The sequence below is a fragment of the Lithobates pipiens genome, unplaced genomic scaffold, assembly GCF_037356315.1.
Source record: "Lithobates pipiens isolate NorthernLeopardFrog02 unplaced genomic scaffold, aLitPip1_a1.2 Scaffold_16, whole genome shotgun sequence".
Lineage (NCBI taxonomy): Eukaryota > Metazoa > Chordata > Amphibia > Anura > Ranidae > Lithobates > Lithobates pipiens.
In genome coordinates this window covers 465,339,658-465,361,414 of record NW_027507748.1, presented here as the reverse complement: position 1 = coordinate 465,361,414, position 21,757 = coordinate 465,339,658, and the positions used below count along the sequence as shown (strand labels likewise).

At 39.9% G+C, this 21,757-nt stretch overlaps 1 protein-coding gene across 1 annotated transcript in view; it reads right to left on the bottom strand.

Moving 5' to 3' along the window:
* The window catches only part of EFNB2 (ephrin B2), a 58,017-nt gene extending 37,228 nt beyond the window's left edge, over positions 1–20,789 (bottom strand). The window contains exon 1 of the mRNA XM_077482913.1: positions 20,362–20,789. Coding sequence (XP_077339039.1) covers positions 20,362–20,483 — 122 coding nt within the window. The 5' untranslated portion in view covers positions 20,484–20,789. The remainder of the gene's footprint in view (positions 1–20,361) is intronic.
* Between the last annotated feature and the right edge of the window lie 968 nt (positions 20,790–21,757).

The following is a 21,757-nucleotide window of genomic DNA, read 5'->3' as shown; positions in this document are numbered from 1 at the left end:
ACACCTACACAAGGAACAGTGAAAAGCCAAATGAAGTAAGACATTGCAACCATTTAAAAGTCACTCTTTACAGTTCTGACAACTTTGATCGATTAACTTGGGTACAATCAGCCTGTCCATACATGGTTCGCATCTCAGTCGGTCACTACTGAACCAGCCAAGATTCGAACCGTCTATGGCCAGATTTAGACATGGTTGAAGAATGAAAAATTATAAATCGTTTTTAGATATCCTGGCTGTACTAGTAACCAGATTATGTGTAGAATTTTTTAACCGCAGTTTAACCCTGTGTGTGGTATGGAAACTCTGCTCCTCTGTATTGAGGTTGTGTTCTACTGTATCGTAACCCTAGATGATTTTCTTTTTTTACTTTCAATTACCTTTGTTTTAAGGAACAGAGCTGTTACTATTGTTCATTTTTTAAGACCTGGCCTGTTTTACTTTTTTCATTTTATAGGTTTATGGAAACAATGTGGTTTTATCATAAAAGAATATAGTAAAGATTTCTGTTCAATTCTGTTGCTGCTGATGGGCGAGTTCCAGGCTTGTTAGAGGTGCCTCAAGGGCAGAACAGAGTTTTAAAAGACCAACAGACAGGTCAACCCACGGTTGTCTACACAGGCTTGGGGTAGCCCAAGGGCATACCTGCATTTTTCTATTAATAATTGGTTGGATCGGGCATACCTTCCAACTTTTTTAGATGGGAAGCAAAAGTATGTAGGCATAGGATACACCCCCTGCCACACCCCCTTAAAGGGCAATTTTTCAAAAAAAAATGATTAGTTAAACCCAGAAGTGCTTCTTTTTTTTTACCACTACTCTTCCTTTAAATTGGCTTTTGACATCTACAAATGCAGCAATTTAAAAATGTGATTAAAGATTTAGCACTTTTTGAAAAGATACTATAAATAGTGAATTATATATACAACTATATAGATCAGACCAAAATGAGGGACAAATGGACTTTTTGTTCCAAATCAGGGACAGTCCCTCGAAATCAGGGACAGTTGGGAGCTATGGGATTGGGTTGCATCTGACCATACACGCTCATCCATGAGATTATCCCATCCGTTCTTTACAACATGGATAGGGAAATCTTCCCTGCCGACTCTTGTATTCTGATAGCCTGTGACCGCGGTTGTTGGAATACCCAAACAGTGACTGTGCTGCTGATTGGCTACAGTCACTGTTTGCCTGACAATTTTCCCTTCGGATTTATCAACTGAAGTTTGTTGAGCCTGGTGGTGTTGGCAGGGCTGCCCATAGTTAGTCTGCCATTCAAAATCAGCTAAAATTCTTGAAGATGCTAGGAATATGTACAGTGATTGCCATACAGTGCCAATTATTTTACCACTGGTAAACCTTACTCCTTCTCACAGGAGCCAACTAGAAGCCTACAAATGCTTACAATGTAGAGTCTAACAAAAACTGACTCCCTATTGGTTTTCAAAGGTTTCTATTGCACACAACAGCTCCTTGCTCATTTGTAATGCATTAAGCGCTCTTTTTTATTTTTGTAATCCATAATCTCCACATTTTCCACCCCTGGAGAGTAAATTCTAGTCTAGAAATCGGAAAGAGCTATGATTCTAGGATAGCCATATAGCATTATTTGGTATCTGTTATTATCCTCTGAACAAGCCTGCATTGTCAGGCTGTAGTCTTTACGGGCCAGAGAGAGAGGATGACCTCTGCAAAGCCCCCAGGTTTAGAAACAAAATGAATCTCCTCTGTAATATGGATTGCTATGCCTTGCAATCTTCTATCAGCATGCTAACATTTTTGTTCTTGGAACATAATAAAAACAAAGATGAGATGGAATTTGCAGACAAAACATGAAAAGGTGTGTTAAAATATTCATATTCTGACAGACAAATAGACAGCATTTCAATAAAGGGAAAATGTGTGCTACCAGGCCCGCTGAAAGTGTATAAACACTGGCAACATATGAATTCCATCTAGAACACACAGCTGCTGGTCCCATTGTCCATTCATAAAGCACTTAAAACATATGAAAACATTCAGAAGGTCTGCATGCCACATACAATCAGAGAAAGACTTTTCTAAATTTAAAATGTAGCAAAAAAATACACTGTTAAATGAAAACTCTGAAACACCAATATACAACTTCCATCAATACACCCAAGTTTTTTCCTTAGGGTGCTTAAAGCTGAACACTCTCCAGAGAAAGTAAGAATCCTTCATGGCACAATGCAAGGGTTAAATACATGCATGTGTCTAGGGGCCCGGAAAGGACAGTTTTACGTACCTTTGCACCCGCAGGCCCCCTCTGCATTGCTAGACCGCTCCCTGCAGCCTTTTCTATTATTTGCCCTCTGATGTCATCAAGTACAATGCAGAACATACAGCCCTGCACTGGACAAAAGAAGGCCCATTAACAGGCTACTGGCAGAGCATAGGGAGTAGAGAAGAGCGTTGGATACTGGGGTACTAAAACTGCTGTTCCTGGTACCCTAGACCTAAATGAGCATTTACCCCTTTGAATTGCAGGGCACCCCCACTGTAAAGGAGAATTTTTACTTTACCCTGGTGATACGCTTTAAGTTAGATGCCAAACACCAATGTATTTTAAGGTTCGTTTACACTGTAATGTGTGAGTTAAGAGCATTTGCATTCTGTGTTGCATTTTAAAATGTTCTGCAATACTTTTTATTCTTTTTTTAAACTTCATTAAACTTCATCTGCTATGAAGCAAACTTCAACTGTTTTAATTTTTCCGTCTATGCGCAATATAACACAAATTGTGTTATATTGCGCTGAATAAATTGTCATGCTGTACATAGCATTGCACGTTGGATCAATGAATTGGTGTGAACTGCTCCTATTGAAATGCATTCATTTTACAAGGTATATGCACTGGCATGTATTGATAAACACATGCCAGTGCATCTGGTGTGAAAGAACCCTAAGGCTCAGTTCACACTGTCGCAACTTGGGATCTGATTTGTGATACCCCAAGTCGCATGACATGTGAATAGCCATGTTAGTCAATGAGAGGTGTTCTAATTAGCATCACTGAAGTCGTCCTGACTTTAGAAAAGCTTTCTGTATTACTCCAATGCGACTTCTATCCGACTTGTGCCCATAGACTTTAATGAAAGTTGCCTCTAAGTCAGATCCTCATCTATATTGATGTGATTTGGATATGACATTACAGGACGATTACCCAGGCAGTGCATGGCATCTTCTTGTATGCTGCTATCGCTGTATACCTGCACAAGATAAAGTCACATCAAAGTAGTACTGAAGCAAATCAGGACGTCACCTGGCAAAGTAGCACCATAAGTTGTGCGACTTTCAGGTTGCAGTAGTGTGAACCAAGCCTTTAAAGAATAGCAAGCATTAAATGGGAGTGTGTGGTATTATTAATACAGTTATATAGTTATTATTGTAGTATTTATCATAAAGTAATTTTTGATGGGACTTTCATGGTTTTTCAAATGTGCCCTTCCGAATTTTTGTTTCTGTATTAAAACAGAACTCCAGGCAAAGACCTTTTAGTTCTTACTGTTGTCTACCTGTAATGAGATGGGTAGAATCACCACCCATTGCCACCCAACAATTTACAGTACAGCTCTTCCAGTACAGCTCATGCTATACTTCCAGGCTCCCTGCAACTATAAGAGTTGCAACTCTCATGCCTAGTAGCTACTATATAATGTTTTTGAGCTGCTCCTCTCCCCTGGTCTATTCTGAGATGTATTCTGTGAACCATACACTGAATGCAAGGCATTCTGTGAATGGGCAAGGGGTGGATAACCTATGTTCCCCACTACGCCTTGTGGTTCCATCCTTTGACCCCCCTTTCACTGCAGGACTCAGCAGTGACTAAAGGCTCATTCACACAATGCAAGCATTAACACATGCGCATTGCATTGCAGGTTTTTTGTAATGCGTTTGGTGTGCATTTTACATGTAATGAGTTTTATTTATTTTAGCCTTGCAGTGCATTGCGTTTATGAGCATTTGCACGCATCTGAAAGCGTTGCCTTGTGCTAAAATAAAAATGGTGCATGCAGTATTTTTTTCAGCACTTGTCAAATGCAACACAACACGCTTGTGTGAATTGCATTCATAGGGGACCAATATTGGGAATGCACTCACAGAGGAACCTCATCGAATCTGGTGTGAACAAAGGGAAGAAGGGACCACAAGGTGGAACGGGCAACACGGGTATCCCACACTGATGGTGACACTGACACTGATGGTCTCCTCCTCCCCATCATAAGTTTCAAATGAATTATCAGTATCCTTAATTACTGTTTTTGTTATATAATTTGTATCATTTTGTTGTATATATATATATATATATATATATATATATATATATATACACACACACATATATATATATATATAGATATATTATATACACACACACACACACACACACACACACATGTATATATATATATATATATATATATATATATATAATATATATATATATGTGTGTGTATATAGTGTTTCAGTAAGAGTTATGAGTGCTCAGATAATAGTGTCAGTAACTATACTAAAGACCAAATAACTTTATTTAGGTCACTAAGCACATTCTCAGCAAAACGTCAAGGTTTTCTGAGTAGCAGCAGCCCAGACCATGTACGCCAATCATAAAATCCTGACAGTTGGCAAAGTTCCCAAATCGAAAGCAAAATGACATTTAATTATGACTAGCCCAAAGAGAAATCTTGAACTGCACACTCCTACTGCTATTATATATTCAGTCTCCCAATCTATAAGAATCTACATCGGCTGAAGCTTTGTGTGCCAAGAATAGGCTCTTTTTTTTTTCCATTCTTACTTAGTGTCACTTTCAATAAAATGTAGTTTTTGCAATATGTACATTTACAGTGCTTCTCTATTCCCTCGAATTTTCCAATACTGCTCTCCAGCAGGCCTGCAAGATTTGTTTGAATACCCGTCTCCTTTATAATATCCCCTTCAGACTGTGGCGTGAGATGTCTGGCCCACTGTTCTGTGTCTGACATCATTTAGGTCAGAATATATGTAGTTTGTTGATACTTGTACAAATTAAAAGGCTTTTTTTTTTTTTTCGTGGAAAGAGCATGGATTCATGACACAGATTGAAAAATGCATGGCTCCGCAGCCTGGGAAAGCTAGAAAAAGAACCTAATATTTATGCCATGCCTTAAATGAGCTGCTTTGTAATTAAGAGCCGTATCCCACAATGAAATACTGGGTGTTGGCCAGTACAGCTGCCAAAAACAGAAGAAAAATGTCCTGCACTTTGAAATCGATTCTGAAAAATCAGGAAGGAGAACAGATGACTATCACGTACAATAATGTGAATGTTATCTAAAGATTGCTATACTTTGATTATACAAGCCACCGATAAGGAGCAAGAATGCATTTGGGCAGGTAATTAACTGAGTCAATGTGTGACTCACACTGTCCTAACAGGCAATTCCACACACTTCAGCCTTTTGCTGTATGGCAGATGTTACCATGCAGTTAAGAAAAAGGCAAAAGCCAGGCAAATGTTTTCCATTCTGCTGTACAGTTTGCAATCCTCACACTATGTCATCAATGTGACTAATTATAATGCCCCATACACATGGTCGGAAATTCTGACGTAAAAAGACAGATCGGATTATGTTGTCAGAAAATCCGATCATGTATGGGCTCTATCGGACTTTTTCCTAATGGAAAAAGTTTAAGAGCTGGATCTAACATTTTCCAACAACAAAATCCGATCGGACTTTTTCCGATCGTGTGTAGAGAATTCTGACCCACAAAGTGGCACGCATGCTCAGAAAAAAATTGGAGACGAAAGCTATTGGCTACTGGCCTCTACGTAATCCCGTCATACGCTTTGTATGTCACCTCGTTCCGAACGATCGGATTTTCCAACAACTTTGTGTGACCGTGTGCATGCAAGACAATCCGATGGATTTTGTGGTCGGAATGTCCGACCGTGTGTATGGGGCATAAGTGTTCTCATTCGTGCATGGGTGCCCGACCTATGGTCCTCCAGCTGTTGTGGAACTAGAAGTCCCATGAAGCATTGCAAGCCACCGACAGTTCCAAGCACGACTCCCAAAGACAGAGGCATGATGGGTCTTGTAGTTCCGCAACAGCTGGAGGGCCGTAGGTTGAGCAACCATATTCCAAGTGAAATGCCTTGGATGGACTCTGCCCACTGTTCTCAGACAGTGGTTCCCATTTTATATATAAGGGTAGACTTCATTGTACCAAGCACTACAAACAGCTGAACAGAAAGGGCCCTGCGAAATCTGGAAATGATCATTTCATTATGATATTACCCAGTCATCCCATTTATATCTGAACAGATAGACTTTAAGCAGGCCTATTAGCTGTCAGTCAACATGTGTGCACAATTTTAACTCTGAAATATCTTTCCTGTGAACTTTTGTAACATTAACAAAAATGCTCAGGTCATCCAAACATGCATTATAATGTATAGGAAGAGGGGAGAGAAGCAAGACACCCCGGGTGCTGGCGCGATCCCAAAGGAAGCAATAGGGTTGATTTACTAAGGGCAAACAGAGTGTTCATTTTGCAAGTGCAGTTGCTCTCTGCAAGGGAATTTTTTCCAAAGCTTAGAGAATGGGGTGAAGTTCTGCTGACTTCCATCAAGTCATGTGCAAAAAAAGTTTTTTCTTTTTTTTTCTTTTGTGTGATTGGGTAGTCTTTGCAAAGTAAGTTTCACCGCATTTTCTAAACTCTGGGAAAAATTGCCTTGCAGAGTGCAAAGACAGTGCATTTGCTTTTAGTAATTCAACCCCAATGTGTATCACTACTGTTTTGAGAGACAATTATCTCTCTATGAAAACCAATCTGGCCATAGACTGAAACTGGGCCAGTTCTGTAGGAACCAGCCAAATTTCGCTCCTTCTGTAGGCAGGCTGTTTGAACTCATGTTGATCCATCAATCAACTCAGCACAACCAGCCTGTTTTTTCTTTTTGTTTTTTTTGCACCATCACTGCAGGAAGGCTTCCTGCACTCCCTGCCGGTAAAACACAATAGCACTGTGGTAGGGATTCCCCTATTCAATACTGACTGTGTTGATGGGAGAATCGAGCAACTTTCTTTCCTTCATTAAATGGTTGAAGGAAAGAAAATTGCATAATGTATGGCCTGCCTTAGTCTTGTAAACCACAGAAACAACAAATAAAGGTTAATAAGTGGATTGTGGGAAAGAAATAATCCAACATTTTTGCCTTAAATAACCAAAATGAAAGGTTCTCAAGAGGCCACTGCCTTCCCCCACTAATTAATACACAGCTTTGCTCTGCTCTGTTCATTTATCAGAACCATCAATACCTGGTACGTTCATATATGGGGGAGCATCAGATCCTATGCCCTTACTGCCAGGACACAGTGGGATTGATTTACTAAAACTGGAGCGCTCAGAATCTGATGAAGCTGTACATGGTGACCAATCAGCTTCTAACATCAGCTTGTTCAATTGAGCTTTGACAAAAAAACCTGGACGCTGATTGGTTTCTGTGCAAAGCTGCACAAGATGTTGCACTCTCCAGTTTTAGTAAATCAACCCCTATGCTAAATGGGGATAGGAAAATAGTTATTAAACTGTATGTGAGCTCAGACACAGACCAACATGGAGCTCACACAACTAATGGACACGGGTCTATGAATTGAGCAACAGTGAAAGCATTAGTGGGTGAGATAAGGCCTGAATTGTCAAAGGGACAGGTTCTCTTTAACGAGAAATAGTTTACTTAAGTCAACTGTGACTGTCACTGCCTAACAAACAAATATGTATGTCTGCACCTTTTGCTAAATAGGAGATGTGGCTAAAGGATTGTTAAAAGGTTCTACTGTCAGTGAAAGAACAAAGGAATTCTCAATAACTAGCGAATGTTCTCCCTTTTGCTATACGGCTTGCTATGCCCTAATCAAAATGCACAGCCATTAATAAAAGCCTCATTAGGTTTATCAACCTCTAATTTACTTTATAGGCTGATTACCATGATGCAGTCGGTCTTCACACTGTTACGGATTTGAAATGCTTGAAAACATTATAAGTCCACTTTTTCTAAGCTGCCAGAGCTCGTGGATTGCACTTTGCTGTAAATGAATGCAGACAAGTGAATAGCATTGTAACAGCATACTTTGTAATTTCTGTGGAGAAGACATAAACAGGATTACCTGGCAGCTAATGGCTAAAATGCAATCCACCTTCCCCGGATAGCATTCGCGTTAGGCTATGTTGACGCATTTATGGCGGGTGTATAACCGAGTTTGTGATGTGGCACAGGCCAGATGTGGAAAAGAAAATAGTCAGGAGTTGAAGGAAATGAGAGTGTGCTGCTCAACATCAGCTCTTAAAGTACTGTAACCTTCCTTTTGTATAAATAAGCACGTAGGCCAACGCCATTCACTTTACTGCTTTTGTTGTTTGAATGCCATACATATGCACTATTCTCCATCTGAAAGGCTGGAGAAGGCAATAAGGCTGCTGTGGAAGCATTTGAATGTTCTCTTCTTCTTAAACCATGAATAACCTTTGCTGTACACCACTGCAAAGCATCAAGCTCGCAAAAAAAACCCTTCCCCGTCAATAAATCTCATACTTTTATGCACTGTCTAATAAAAGAACAGGCTAACCATGATGAAAATGTTACATGATTTGTCTTGTTTACTTGTTAAGACTTTGGACCCACGGTCAAGAATATTGCGCCTTTTTATGAGATCATATCATATTTTTACCTTTTTTATAAAGCCGATTACCTAGATTTAAAAAAAAAAAAAAAAAAAAAATGTACCTATATGAAGTTAAGCGGCTATCCCTAAAGACTCCATTTTTTTTTTTGCTGAAAATGTTGCTGACAAAGTCTGCCACTCTAAACCAGGCATAATCCATTTATGTCAAACACAGCTGGAGAAGATACTTTCCTCAAGGTAGTATATTTTTCTCATTTTGCCATACTGCACTTTTTTTTTTTTGTTGGTCTTAATCTGCTTTTCGCATGGTTTCCCCACATATTGCAGTTTTCCATTTTTTTAAACGTGTATAAAATATAGAGAAATCAAGTAGCAAAAAAAAAAGTTTAAACTTTCTAAATGAGGTGTTTGTTTTAGTTGCCTAATTTAAAGCTATTCTATCTGAGCAACATTTAAAGAGGTCATTGCTAACCTGGATATATACACAAAAATCAAACCAACTGACCAGATTAAGTCATGAACGGGAGATTATTTTAAGAATTTAGCTTTATGTGTGCATACATGAATTGTTTATGGGACAAAGGAAAAGTTGGTTGATGGCTGCCGGCATAAGTAGATTTGGTCACTGGGAAACCTAAGTCGTCATCCAGTTTGATATCCTAGCAGTGACCAACTATACCTAAAATTAGGTTCTTAAGCTGGCTACACACTATATAACTTTTATATTATTTTTTTAATTTTCTTGTACAACTTTCCTTTAGATTGGTCAAAATCAAACCAACTGACCAGATGAAGTCTTGAACAGGAGATTTTAAGAATTTAGCTTTACGTGTGTATACATGAATTGTTCGTGGGACAAAGGAAAAGTTGGTTGATGGCTGCTGGCGTAAGTAGATTTGGTCACTGGGAAACTTAAGTCGTCATCCAAAAACATAAAATATTAGGTCAAACCTAAACACTTTCAAATTGTATGCAATCAAGCAGGCCCTTGAACTACATAGTTGAAGGTAAATCTAAAGGGAACTGAACAAAAGTTGTATAAAGTGTATCAAGCTTAACCCTCGAAAATGTCCACACTTAGCCAATGCCCTACAGGGGTGTGGGTACAAGAACATCAAAACAGGAGTGAATATCTTTAGACAGATAGCCAATCTGGATTCCAAGTTCTGTCTTACAGGTGACTTTTTTTTTTAATCCTTTGCTGTCACCATAACTAACGACATCTAAAATGAAACGTTAAGGTATCTGCTCTTGAGTTTCAAGCAACAAAGAAAGATGTAAAATCCTGGAAAGTTATCCAAGTCACCCTGCCAAGAAACATGATTTAATGAAATCATCTGAGACACACTTAATCAAAAAAGTGTGTTTAGGATTATTTGTGCAGACAGAACAGTTACTGTGCTAGCTTCTGTGTTTTCTCCCCGTCTGTGCTATTCTTCCACCATAAAGAATTTCCTTCTAACAGCACACCGCCATTCGGGCCATAAAACAAATATCCCTCTCTCCTGCACCTGTACTACCACATCTCAGCATGGAGTTTAAAGCCCTTCTCGGTGTCATTCTTCAGTGTGTCTTGTGTCTGTAGTGACAAAGTGCAGGGGAAAACAAAAGCAAAAAGTCTTTTCTTTCTCCCTTTTACAGGGCTGTTTGAGGAGGAGAACAGAAGTCAGGAAATCATCTATCGTTTTACTGCCTTGCTGCATAACAAAACCAATGGCTTTAAACAAAGCCGTGCCTGATGCATTTAATGTGACATTCTGCGCTGCTCTTAAACGAGTGAATCCCTCCCCCACCCCTTATTTTATTCCAGCAGGCAGAAGATTTCCTATAATAGACAGAAAGGCATTTCCCATACTATAGTAAGAACCTGCTTTCTTGATAAATGTGGATCTACGATGCAGTGTGACATGCTGGATAACACCCCTCCCTAAATGTAATGCTCGCAATTAGATCTATAATTGTGTTATTTTTTTTCTACCTTACCCTAATCTTATTTTTTTATTTTTTTTCGGTTTTGAGTTTTCCAGGATACAACACAAACAATGCCCAGATTTACAGTGCTGGTCATTAAAAATCAACTGCCACTTCATAGCTTTACTGCCTCATTAAAATAAAATTACTCCTACTACTACATACAACACAAATAGTACACATTGGGGTTGATTTACTAAAACCGGAGAGTGCAAAATCTGGTGCAGCTCTGCATAGAAACCAATCAGCTTCCAGATTTTATTGTCTGAGTTTAATTGAACAAGCTGAAGTTAGAAGCCGATTGGCTACCACGCACAACTGCACACCATTTTGAACTCTCCAGTTCTGATAAATCAACCCCAAGTGTTGCCTGCTACTTCCAAGGCCTAATGCAATACACTGGCACTCAAAAAACACTCACAGTACTATTACTACCAATATTAATTCTATTAATGTTACTATGAAGACTACTATATATTTTGTTAATATGTCTTTATCTGGCGGTACATAATACCTACCTCCTTACTGAATGAAGCAGTGAAAAGAGCAGGTAGGCTCCGTGCACACGACTTCAGGCTATTAGCATTTATTTGAGCTTCAGTGTCTAGGAGCAGAAAAAAAATGTTTTGCAGAGTTTCTTTCCAGCGGTTAAAAACACTGAACGCTCCTAAATGCTAATACCATATATTTTTTTGGAGCCTTAGGTTGCACAAAGCATAGTAGTAGTAGTGGTAGTAGTAGTAATAGTCTAGCTCAAATGAAATCAGTCCTTAAAGGAGAAAGGTTATCAAGAAATAACAGTTTTGATTGGCAATAAGTACTAATTTGAGTAATTAGGGTTCATTGAGCCCGTTTGGCATTGGGGTTGATTTACTAAAGGAGTAGAGGGGTATCACCGTGATTTTTTTTTTTTTCATCACATATGATTGGCACTCCAAAGTCAACACAGGTTCACATTATTCCCTAAAATTCACTTTGCAAAGTCTGCTAGGTGAATAGCCTCTATTCTTTTAGTAAATCAGCCCTATTGCTATAGTAAAACACTAAACTTGCCTAAGGCCCCATTCACACTTGTGCGACCTGAAAGTTGCACTACTTTGACGCGACTTTTACGTGACTTGGACGTGACTTGAAGCAATGCCTGTGTAATTTTGAGGTCTATGGACATCAAGTCCCATCAAAGTCAGACCAAAGTAGTGCAGGGACTACTTTGAAGTCGCACAGATATAAATGGTACTCATTGGAAATCATGGGGTACGACTTGTCATGCAACTCTGCAGTCTCAAGTCGCACAAGTGTGAATGGGGCCTTACATGTAACAACTTTTCTTAAGGTAACCAGAAAAGTGAACTCCAACTGGCTGCTAGTTCACATCATTGCTACACACAGGGGTTGATTTACTAAACCTGGACTGCAAAATCTGGTGCAGCTGTGCATGGTAGCAAATCAGCTTCTAGCTTGTTCAAATAAGCTCTGACAAAAAGAATAAAAATAATAATCTGATTGGTTTCCAATCAGAGCTGCACCAGATTTTTCACTCTCCAGTTTTAGTAAATCAACCCATAGTGTTTTACTATATAAACCTGACATTTCATGGAGTAAAACCAGCAGCAGCCACCATGTTTTAATAGTGCTAAAAAAAACATGTTTCTGATTGGCTGCTGTAGGTTAAACATCTATACAACTAGCAGCTAAGAACTAGAAATGTCTATCCCCCCAGCCAGAAAAAGACAAGCCGTTTCTCCATACTGTTTTAATCCTTGCCTGCACATTGTGTGCAGGATTCACACAATACACAACAGCCCCAAGCAGGCCTTTCGTTCCAGCAAACCCATTCAGATACATGTCACTTCTAACATCAAGCTAATCTATGTGTTGCTATGGTTGCACCCTTTATCCTCCTTTACATTTTTTGTGATTACGTGAATTTGTGGAAAGCAGAAAAATGGTGGTTTTATTGCCATACAATCAGATTACTGCCGTTAATTTCTCTATACCCCCCTTTTTTTTTTTCCACATTTCAATCAAAAGGGATCAGTTTCTTTAGACGTTGTCCTTGATTTAAACCACCTCTGTATAGATCTAGCCCAAGTTGTAATCCCCTTATTAACTATGACCATGGGTTGATTTGCTTAAAAATAAAAGCAAATTGTGTCAGCTTTGTTTTTAAAGCGAACAGTACAAAATGGATTACTAAAGAAAATCAGCAGATTTCACACAGCTAGCGTGGTACTGAATATAAAATAAGAATTAAACAAGTCAAACAGGAAAGATGTGTGAATGGTTTACATTTTTCTTTATGAGACAAGGCCCAAATTGCTCACGTCTTTTGTCTTGCCGGACTCTAAGGAAACAATGAAGCCACAGGAGCTTAAGCAAGTTTTTTTTTTTTTCTTATAGTGACCATTTGCTTTCCTGTACTACAGGGATAAAAAAAAAAAAAAAATTTCAAGAGTTGAAATCTGGATGTAGGCCAATGAATCTGCATATCTGAATCAAAATATTTTAAACACTTGAGCACACCCATTTTAATCACCTGTATACCACACAAGGAATGAGCTCAAACAAAGTCTATTAAAATGTATGATAGCTGACCTGAAAAACAGGTTTACCATATGTCAGCCATGGAAGGAAAAGATTAGGCCTTTCTGCAAGTGCAAGGAACGTAAAAACGTAATAGTACCTTTGTGTGGTGATAAGTGTGGCCATCAGATATTTTACCCTGTCAATGAAAAGGAGCTTAGGGTGCCATTCTGTGTCCTCAACGCATGGAAATTACTAGCGCATTGAAAGTTTTATCCCCCTCAGTAGTGGATTTGGTCATAATAAATGTTGACAAAATAAGTTCAAAATGGCTGCCATAACTTAAGAGGAGGGACTCTTGAGGGATACGTCTTACTGCTACATGCTAAAAATATGCCTTACTAAAATATTATGCCGTTATCTCTGGCATATTTGCATATCATTAAGGGCATGAGCATGTAGCAAAGTAGGTTACAAGACAAGTGATACCCGGTAACTGAAAAAAAAAAAAAAACCTGATTGCTGTCATTAAACTTCTGTTAAATAAACACGAGCCTGACCTACTTTACAATGTTCTTACGTGTGTAGAATTGCCTTTAAACTATAGATCTTCACTAGCAAAGTGACAGTTTTTCACTTCTTATTTGCTAAGCAATCATGACGTAATTTGTGCTCAAACAGGGAGGCAGAGGCAGTTTATACGCCTGTAATCAAAGCTTGCAATAAAATGCAAACCATCAAGCTGGATACACTAAAAACAGCAGCTGAGTTGCAATTGCCCTTTGAGCTCTCAGAAAGTGTGCCTTATTATAAATGATACAAATAAACAGCTTCTCGTTAGATAATGTGATTAAATTATGCTGTTATAATTTGTGAAGGGTTACATTTGATGGACCTAGATCTATTTTTCAAACTAAGTTGCCAACTATATTTAATTATGCAACTGTATGACCTATTGTTTGTCCGCCGCTCGAAAAATACACATCACTTACTAATTTTCCAATTAAAATGTAACAAGTTTGTTTGCAATGTATTTCAGGCCTAATTACCTGCTGTAGGTCTGTGTATTGTAGTTAGTACAATGTTAAAAAAAAGGTTTAGTGTTCAAAGAACGAGTGAGAACTACAGTAATTGCAAACCTAGTAATGTATTGTTAAAGATGTTTTTATGTTCTGATATTATTTTTAGAAGAATTATCAATTTTTCTGACATCTCGGGTTTTACAACACAAATCTGCTTTGGCTAGCATTGTGGATCCGTAAGGAAGACAGGATGAGCTGAAAGTAAAGCCTTCAATAAATTGGTGATCGGCTGAAAGTAAAGCCTTCAATAAATTGGTGATCGGCTGAAAGTAAAGCCTTCAATAAACTGGTGATCGGCTGAAAGCAAAGCCTTCAATAAATTGGTGATCGAAAATAAAGCCTTTAATAAATTGGCGATCAGCTGAAAGTAAAGCCTTCAATAAATTGGTGATCAGCTGAAAGTAAACTGTTTTAAAAATTGGTAATCGGCTGAAAGTAAGCCGTCAATAAATTGATGATCAGCTGAAAGTAATGCCTTCAATAAATTGGTGATCACCTGAAAGTAAACTGTTTTATCAATTGGTGATCGGCTGAAAGTAAACGGTTTAATAAATTGGATATCAACAAGTAAAACATGACTATGAGTATACCAATTACTTTCTCCGGTAAGGTAACTTGTAGTCACCTATCCAATGCATCAGACATATCCCAGCATTATTCTATAGGGAACACGTATCATCCATAATGCTATGGTGTTTTCAATACAACTAAGCACCAATCGATACCCAACAACCGCCTGACTTAGATCTTTGAAATCTATTACTCCATTCTCTTTAGGGTAAAAACAGGATAAGTTAATCAGGCTAAAGACGAAACTTTAGCCAAGAATAAATAAATTGCATTGTTCTCTACCTCCACCGCCACAATCTTAAAGATAATTACAGATTTAAAACAAAGTGCTTTACCTGAGTGAGGTTTACAGATAAGAGGCTTGGAGATAATTACAACAGATAATGTAACAATTAAACCCCAGCTGAACCAAACAAGAAAGATAAAAGAGAATCTATATATCTAAATCGCAGACTCTCCTTGATATGCTTGGATGTCGGTTACTTAGTTGGGCCTAATGTGCTTTGCAGGTGTCAAAGCAATGTGAAAGGATAATGAAATAAAGGTGGTCGCATTAGTCCAGCAAAAGTACGGGTGACCGAAAAGCCGAGGTAAGTGCTTAGCAAACTACTTTAGGCCGTGCTTATGTTTCTCCAGCTTGGAACTGTAATTGAGAGGGTTAAAAGGGCCATCCCAAGGGAAAGGGCTCCTAAATAAATTCTTGTCTACAGCAGTTTACCGGAGGCTGAGATATGGTTTCAGCGGGTGCTTTGTTCAAGGGCTGGCTCAGTTGTCCCTTGGAAAAGGGGACCATTACCTCCGCTTTATGATCCTGACAAAATGCGAGGAATGTGCATGCAAAAGCAGCAACAATTCCACCCCTGGTGCTTTTGCCTTTCTCTCTATTCTATATTAAAACCGACAAGATTAACCTAAATGCAAACTGAAGAGCAGAGTTCAAGGGGGTATTCACATGGCAGTGAATGTTCATTTGTTTACCTACAAAACTCGACTCAAGTATACAATGGATGGCTGTCTAGTGTAAGTATGCAAGTGAGAAGTCTGCTTCCAATAGACTGGCCACATCACGGGTTATTAATACATCTATGCTGCTCTTGTTTGTAAAAGAAGGGTACTGATAGCATAAAAAATACACAGGAAAACGTAGGATTCAATTAGAATTCAAAAAATAAATCATCCAGATGTAATCTGAACTGCTGTGCTGCGTTTCTATTTTTATCTAATGTGCATCAGAATATTAGCCAAGCGTAAGTAACGCAAAGGCAGTGGCCTGACATATGCACGAAATGTACATGTTAATGGCACTACTGTGTTTTCTCCAACGCGCGCCCAAGATTCTGCATCTAACATGAAAGAGATGTTGTTTCATAACAATATCGCTAGTGACAGCCGACAAACTATGAAGAATGTATTTATATCTTGTGCAGTTAATCAAGCACAGCCCTGTTTAGTCATGAGTATAATGCATCCCCCATAATATTGCTTTCAAGGGCCAGAATAGGAAAGCAGAGGAGAAGAGGCCCTCAATCTTCTAATTACATGGAAGAGTGAGGATACATTTTTATAACTGGAAATGAAAGTTATTACCCTACTATATCCCCCATAGTCATAGATTTAATGCGCTGCTACAAAATCACTGTACCAAATTCCACATCTCATCTGAAAAGCAATGACATTCATATTTAATCACTGATCCCCAAAGTGGAAAATTACATTTATTATTAAATGATACTTTCAACTAATGTCCACCTAATGTAAAAATATGACTGCCTGTTTTAATTCCCTTACAAGCCAACAGTACAAGCACGTAAAATCTTTGAGGGTACATTTCTTCCAACAGCAGAGCACATAAGTAGACTACATGCTACTGTACAATACCCTGTAGGTGCCCATAGATGTCAGATGTTTCTCACAAAATCGGGATGGTTACAGTCAGATACAGAAATGGCCTGTGACCTCTACGGATGCCCTCCTGACGCATCAATATCAAATCTGATTGGACAGGTTGGAATTTCTTGGCCGAATGCTATTGCTCCTGAGATCAGGCCAGCGCCAGAGACATCAGATGAGTGTACAAATAAGCAGTACGTTTCAATAGAAGGGGTACATTTATGCCACAGATATTCTAAAGAACAATCATTGGGTGGCCAGATCTTCCAACCAACATCTCATGTCTATGGGTGTCCTAACTTTCAGAAGAAATAGAGAATGTAAGCTTAATTTGCCATGATTGACAGGTAAACCAACCTTAAACACAACCATAGCCTGCTTATTTACAAAGAAAAAAAAACCTATTTACAAAGAAACCTACCTATTGAAAAAATAAAGCTATCTATTTACAAAGAAACCCACCTATTTACAAACAGACCTACCTTTTCTCACAAATCAACTTATCTATTTACAAATAAACCTGCCTATTCACAAACATGCACTACAGATTAGTAGAAGGACACAGCTCCAAGCATGACCTGAAAAAGTGGTCTTTATCAAAGATTCATTAAAACCCGACAGTATTCTGCCTCAGCAACCAATCAAATGTTACATTTCTCCATCTATTTTCCCATGCAAGTGGATATTGGCTGTTCTGCAGCAGCACAGACAGTTCTTATTTCAGGTGGCCTGATAAATGAGGCCCAAGCGTCAGTAGGCAAAAACCAACATGCTTATCGGCAGGACCCAAGCACTTTTGAATCTTTTGAATAAGTAAAATGATTGCGACTAGGATAAAAAGAACAGATCAAATGCTGGAACTTAGAGCTACAAACGGCAACATTAGGATTCTGGAAGCAGCAGGACTGAGCGATGTGCATTGGAAGACTGACCTCTGTAGGCCTGATTTGATCACTGTTCTTGAAATGTAACATTACATCGAACAAGCGAACCCAATGGATTAGGATTGAAGGAAGATTCTTACATTTGCCAACTCAGTAACATAATGTCATGGTTTGCAAAATAAACAAAATAAAAATTTGAAATGTAAAAAAGTGACCTAATGAGAGAAGAACTATGTCATTACAGATCCTTTGGTGACATTAGACCCGATTAATTAGTGCCCTTAAAATGTACTCTTGTTTGAAATCATATCCCCTATACATGAAAGCTTACTATTACATGACATTAAAATGAAAAGGTGAAGCCCAGTGCTTCCACCCCGGCTGTGCGATGTCAGATCCCTACTGTTCCCTGAACCTTCTACCAGGTAAGGGACTGTGTAAAATGACTTTGAAAGAAAACAAGCTCCAGGATCCAGAGATAGTGACTGGAGACTGCCTATTACTTAGACTTTTACATATCAGGAGTGAAGTGGGGGGGGGGGGGGGGGAATCATAGAAAATCCAATCACCTCTTCCACTCCAGACTCTTGGGGGTATCATCAATAGCAGCCTAATGTAAATGTTAAAGACCTCCAGTCTGGTGATATGCTGATAATCCTTGAGTACAGTTCAAAAGGGAGCTGGACAAGCAACAGAGCGCACTCTTAACCTTCTGACTCCTAAAGGTCTACAAAAATGATATGGGACCGTCACCTGGGACCTCTGATATCAGGGCTTTCTGGGGGCAGCGGTGGCAGAGTGGTGTGAGAATCTGAAGGAACTGAAGAGGGAGAGAGAGAGAGAGAGGGAGAGAGAGAGAGAGAAAGAGGCACACATATAAGTGTCTATATCTATTAGAGAGAAAGAGAGAGAGTCAAGCCTATGAGAGAGCGAGATAGAGAAGGCACACATATAAGTGTCTATATCTATTAGAGAGAGACAATCATGCTACATATATAGAAGTGTGTGTATATCTATCATTGGAGAGAAAGAGAGAAAGTCAAGCCTATGAGAGAGAGAGAGAGAAAGAAAGAGGCACACATATAAGTGTGTGTGTGTATTTATTAGAGAGAGAGCCAGAATCATGCTATGTATATATATATATATATATATATATATATATATATATATATATATATATATATATATATATATATACACACACACACACACACACACACACACACACACACACATAGAAGTGTGTGTACAGAGAAAGAGAGGGAGTGAGCGTCAAGCCTATGAGAGAGAGGGAGAGTATGTCAAGCTATACATATATTGTGTGTATATCTATCTATCTTTTCGTGTGTTTTTGTATATATATATATATATATATATATATATATATATATATATATATATATATATATTTTTTTTTTTTTTTTTTTTTTTTTTTACAAGCCACTTGCATACATATACATTTATTTAATCAAAATGTATATTTCTATCAAATAATAATAATAATAATAAAAAGAAAAATATATATATAAATATATATATATATCATGTTGTAAAGTGCTGTGCAGGGTGCTGGTGCTACATAAATCCCGTATGATACTAATAATACTATATAAAATGATGTAGAATGTGTGTGGTTTGAGTATGTTGCTGATTCCGGAACTGGGATGATAGATGTGAAGAATGAAAGGTGCTGTATATAGGATTATGTATAATATGAAGTGATAGAGGTGGATGGAGGAAAGTTTCCCCCCTGTATCCATGTCCCCGGGGGTGGGGGGGGGGGGGTGGCACTGACTGTCTATGGAGGGGTGATGGTGGTGTAAGTCCATGGATCGGGGGGCACACACTGTCTATGGAGGAGTGAGTCCATGGATCGGGTGGCACTGTCTATGGAGGGGTGAGTCCATGGATCGGGTGGCACTGTCTATGGAGGGGTGAGTCCATGGATCGGGTGGCACAGACTGTCTATGGAGGGGTGAGTTCATGGATCGGGGGGCACAGACTGCCTATAGAGGGGTGAGTCCATGGATCGGGGGGCACTGTCTATGGAGGGGTGAGTCCATGGATGGGGGGCACAGACTGTCTATGGAGGGGTGAGTCCATGGATCGGGGGGCACTGTCTATGGAGGGGTGAGTCCATGGATCGGGGGGCACTGTCTATGGAGTGGTTAGTCCATGGATCGGGGGGCACTGTCTATGGAGTGGTTAGTCCATGGATCGGGGGCACCGTATATGGAGGGGTGAGTCCATGGATCGGGGGGCACTGTCTATGGAGGGGTGAGTACATGGATGGGGGGGCACAGACTGTCTATGGAGGGGTGAGTCCATGGATCAGGGGGCACTGTCTATGGAGTGGTTAGTTCATGGATCGGGGGGCACTGTCTATGGAGTGGTTAGTCCATGGATCGGGGGGCACCGTCTATGGAGTGGTTAGTCCATGGATCGGGGGGCACTGTCTATGGAGGGGTGAGTCCATGGATCAAGGGGCACTGTCTATGGAGGGGGAGATGGTGGTGCCCCCAGTCTCTCCATGCTCCCCGGGGACACTAAGCCCCCCTATCACAGACATAGTATATAGTAATAATGGCATGTTTAGGGGGGATGAGGCTCCCTGCACTCCGGTGACCCCGGATCTGACAAGGTCCAGGTGCAATGCGGCTCTTCTGGGGTGACAGAAGGACACCGCGCCGGTCTAGGTTGGCGCTCCACACACACACACACACACACATATTGTGGGGTGGTACTTACTTGGGGTTGGAGGAGTTCCAGTAAATGGGGTCCAATACTAAGGATTTGGAGATAGCAGTCCTGATCAACAGGATCCAAACTCCCAGGCTGTACTTCCACACGGAGTCCCCTCCGAGGGCCATGATACACGGGGGGGAGGGGGACACACACAGTCCTATAATACGGAGACGAGTCGGCCCACAGCAGTCCTTCCAAGTCCGGACGGACGATCACACACCAACTCCAAGCTCAGCCAGTAGTATCCTCCTAGGGCACAGCATAACCCCACACTGAGCCACCGGGGAGCCGCCGTCATCCAGATCCTCGGGAAGCACCAATCCACACACACACACGTAGTCCGATGGAGATCCCCCCGTCTATGATAAGTCCGCTCTCCTCCGACTCCTCCGCTCTATACCATCCGATCCGACAACTAACCGGGGACAGCGCACCGCTCTGTGCCTATAAACTCAGCCCGCCCTCTCCGACACCACACACTCATTGGCTCACGGGCCTCCGCCGCCCCGTCATTGGCTCACACGCACGTCACTCAGACGAGAGGCTGAGGCTTGTGTGTGTGACAGGTACAGACCTCCCATACATACATACAACATACAACATGCAGACATACAAATCAACTCATCAGCATCCTCAGTGCCCCTCATTAATATTCATGACGTGACCCGGACACTTCCAGCAACTACACATACTCCTCCTATCCCTCCACATACAAAGACTCACTGTGTCTGTACTACAACCCTCATCAGTGATCACATTAACATTAGAAAGTGTCACACAATATCTCCTCTGATGAGTAAATGGGACTACGGCCATTGTTATAGTCATGATGACATCAAGGGTTAAAGGGATTGTCCATGGGGTGATCAGATCAACTCCATCACTGGGCTCATCTCACCCCTATCCTATCAATTATGATGAGGATCGATCCATAATCACCATCCCATCTCACTGTCTGATCTATGAGATTTACTAAAGGACGACACCTTCCACTGACTTCAATGCAGATGGATTATCTGACAACATGCAGTCATACAAGGTCCCTATGTATAACAATCTATATATGTGCACATCACACATGAACATATAATGACCCACCGATTTACAATGCATTAGATATAGGACTATAAAATTATGGACTCCTATACAAAGATTGGACATAGGAGTATATAATGATGGATTGATTTAGAAAAGAAGAGCACTTTTTATTGAGTTTGATAAAGTTGTGATAACCTCCAGAATCTAGTCAGAGGAGCTTACTGTTTATAAATGTCTGTATATGTATACCCCATGCATGAATGTATAATCAAGGGCAGATTTACAAAGGATTGTACATAGGGATATACAGTATAATGAGGGACCGATTTACTAAAGGATTGTACATATACAGTATAATGAG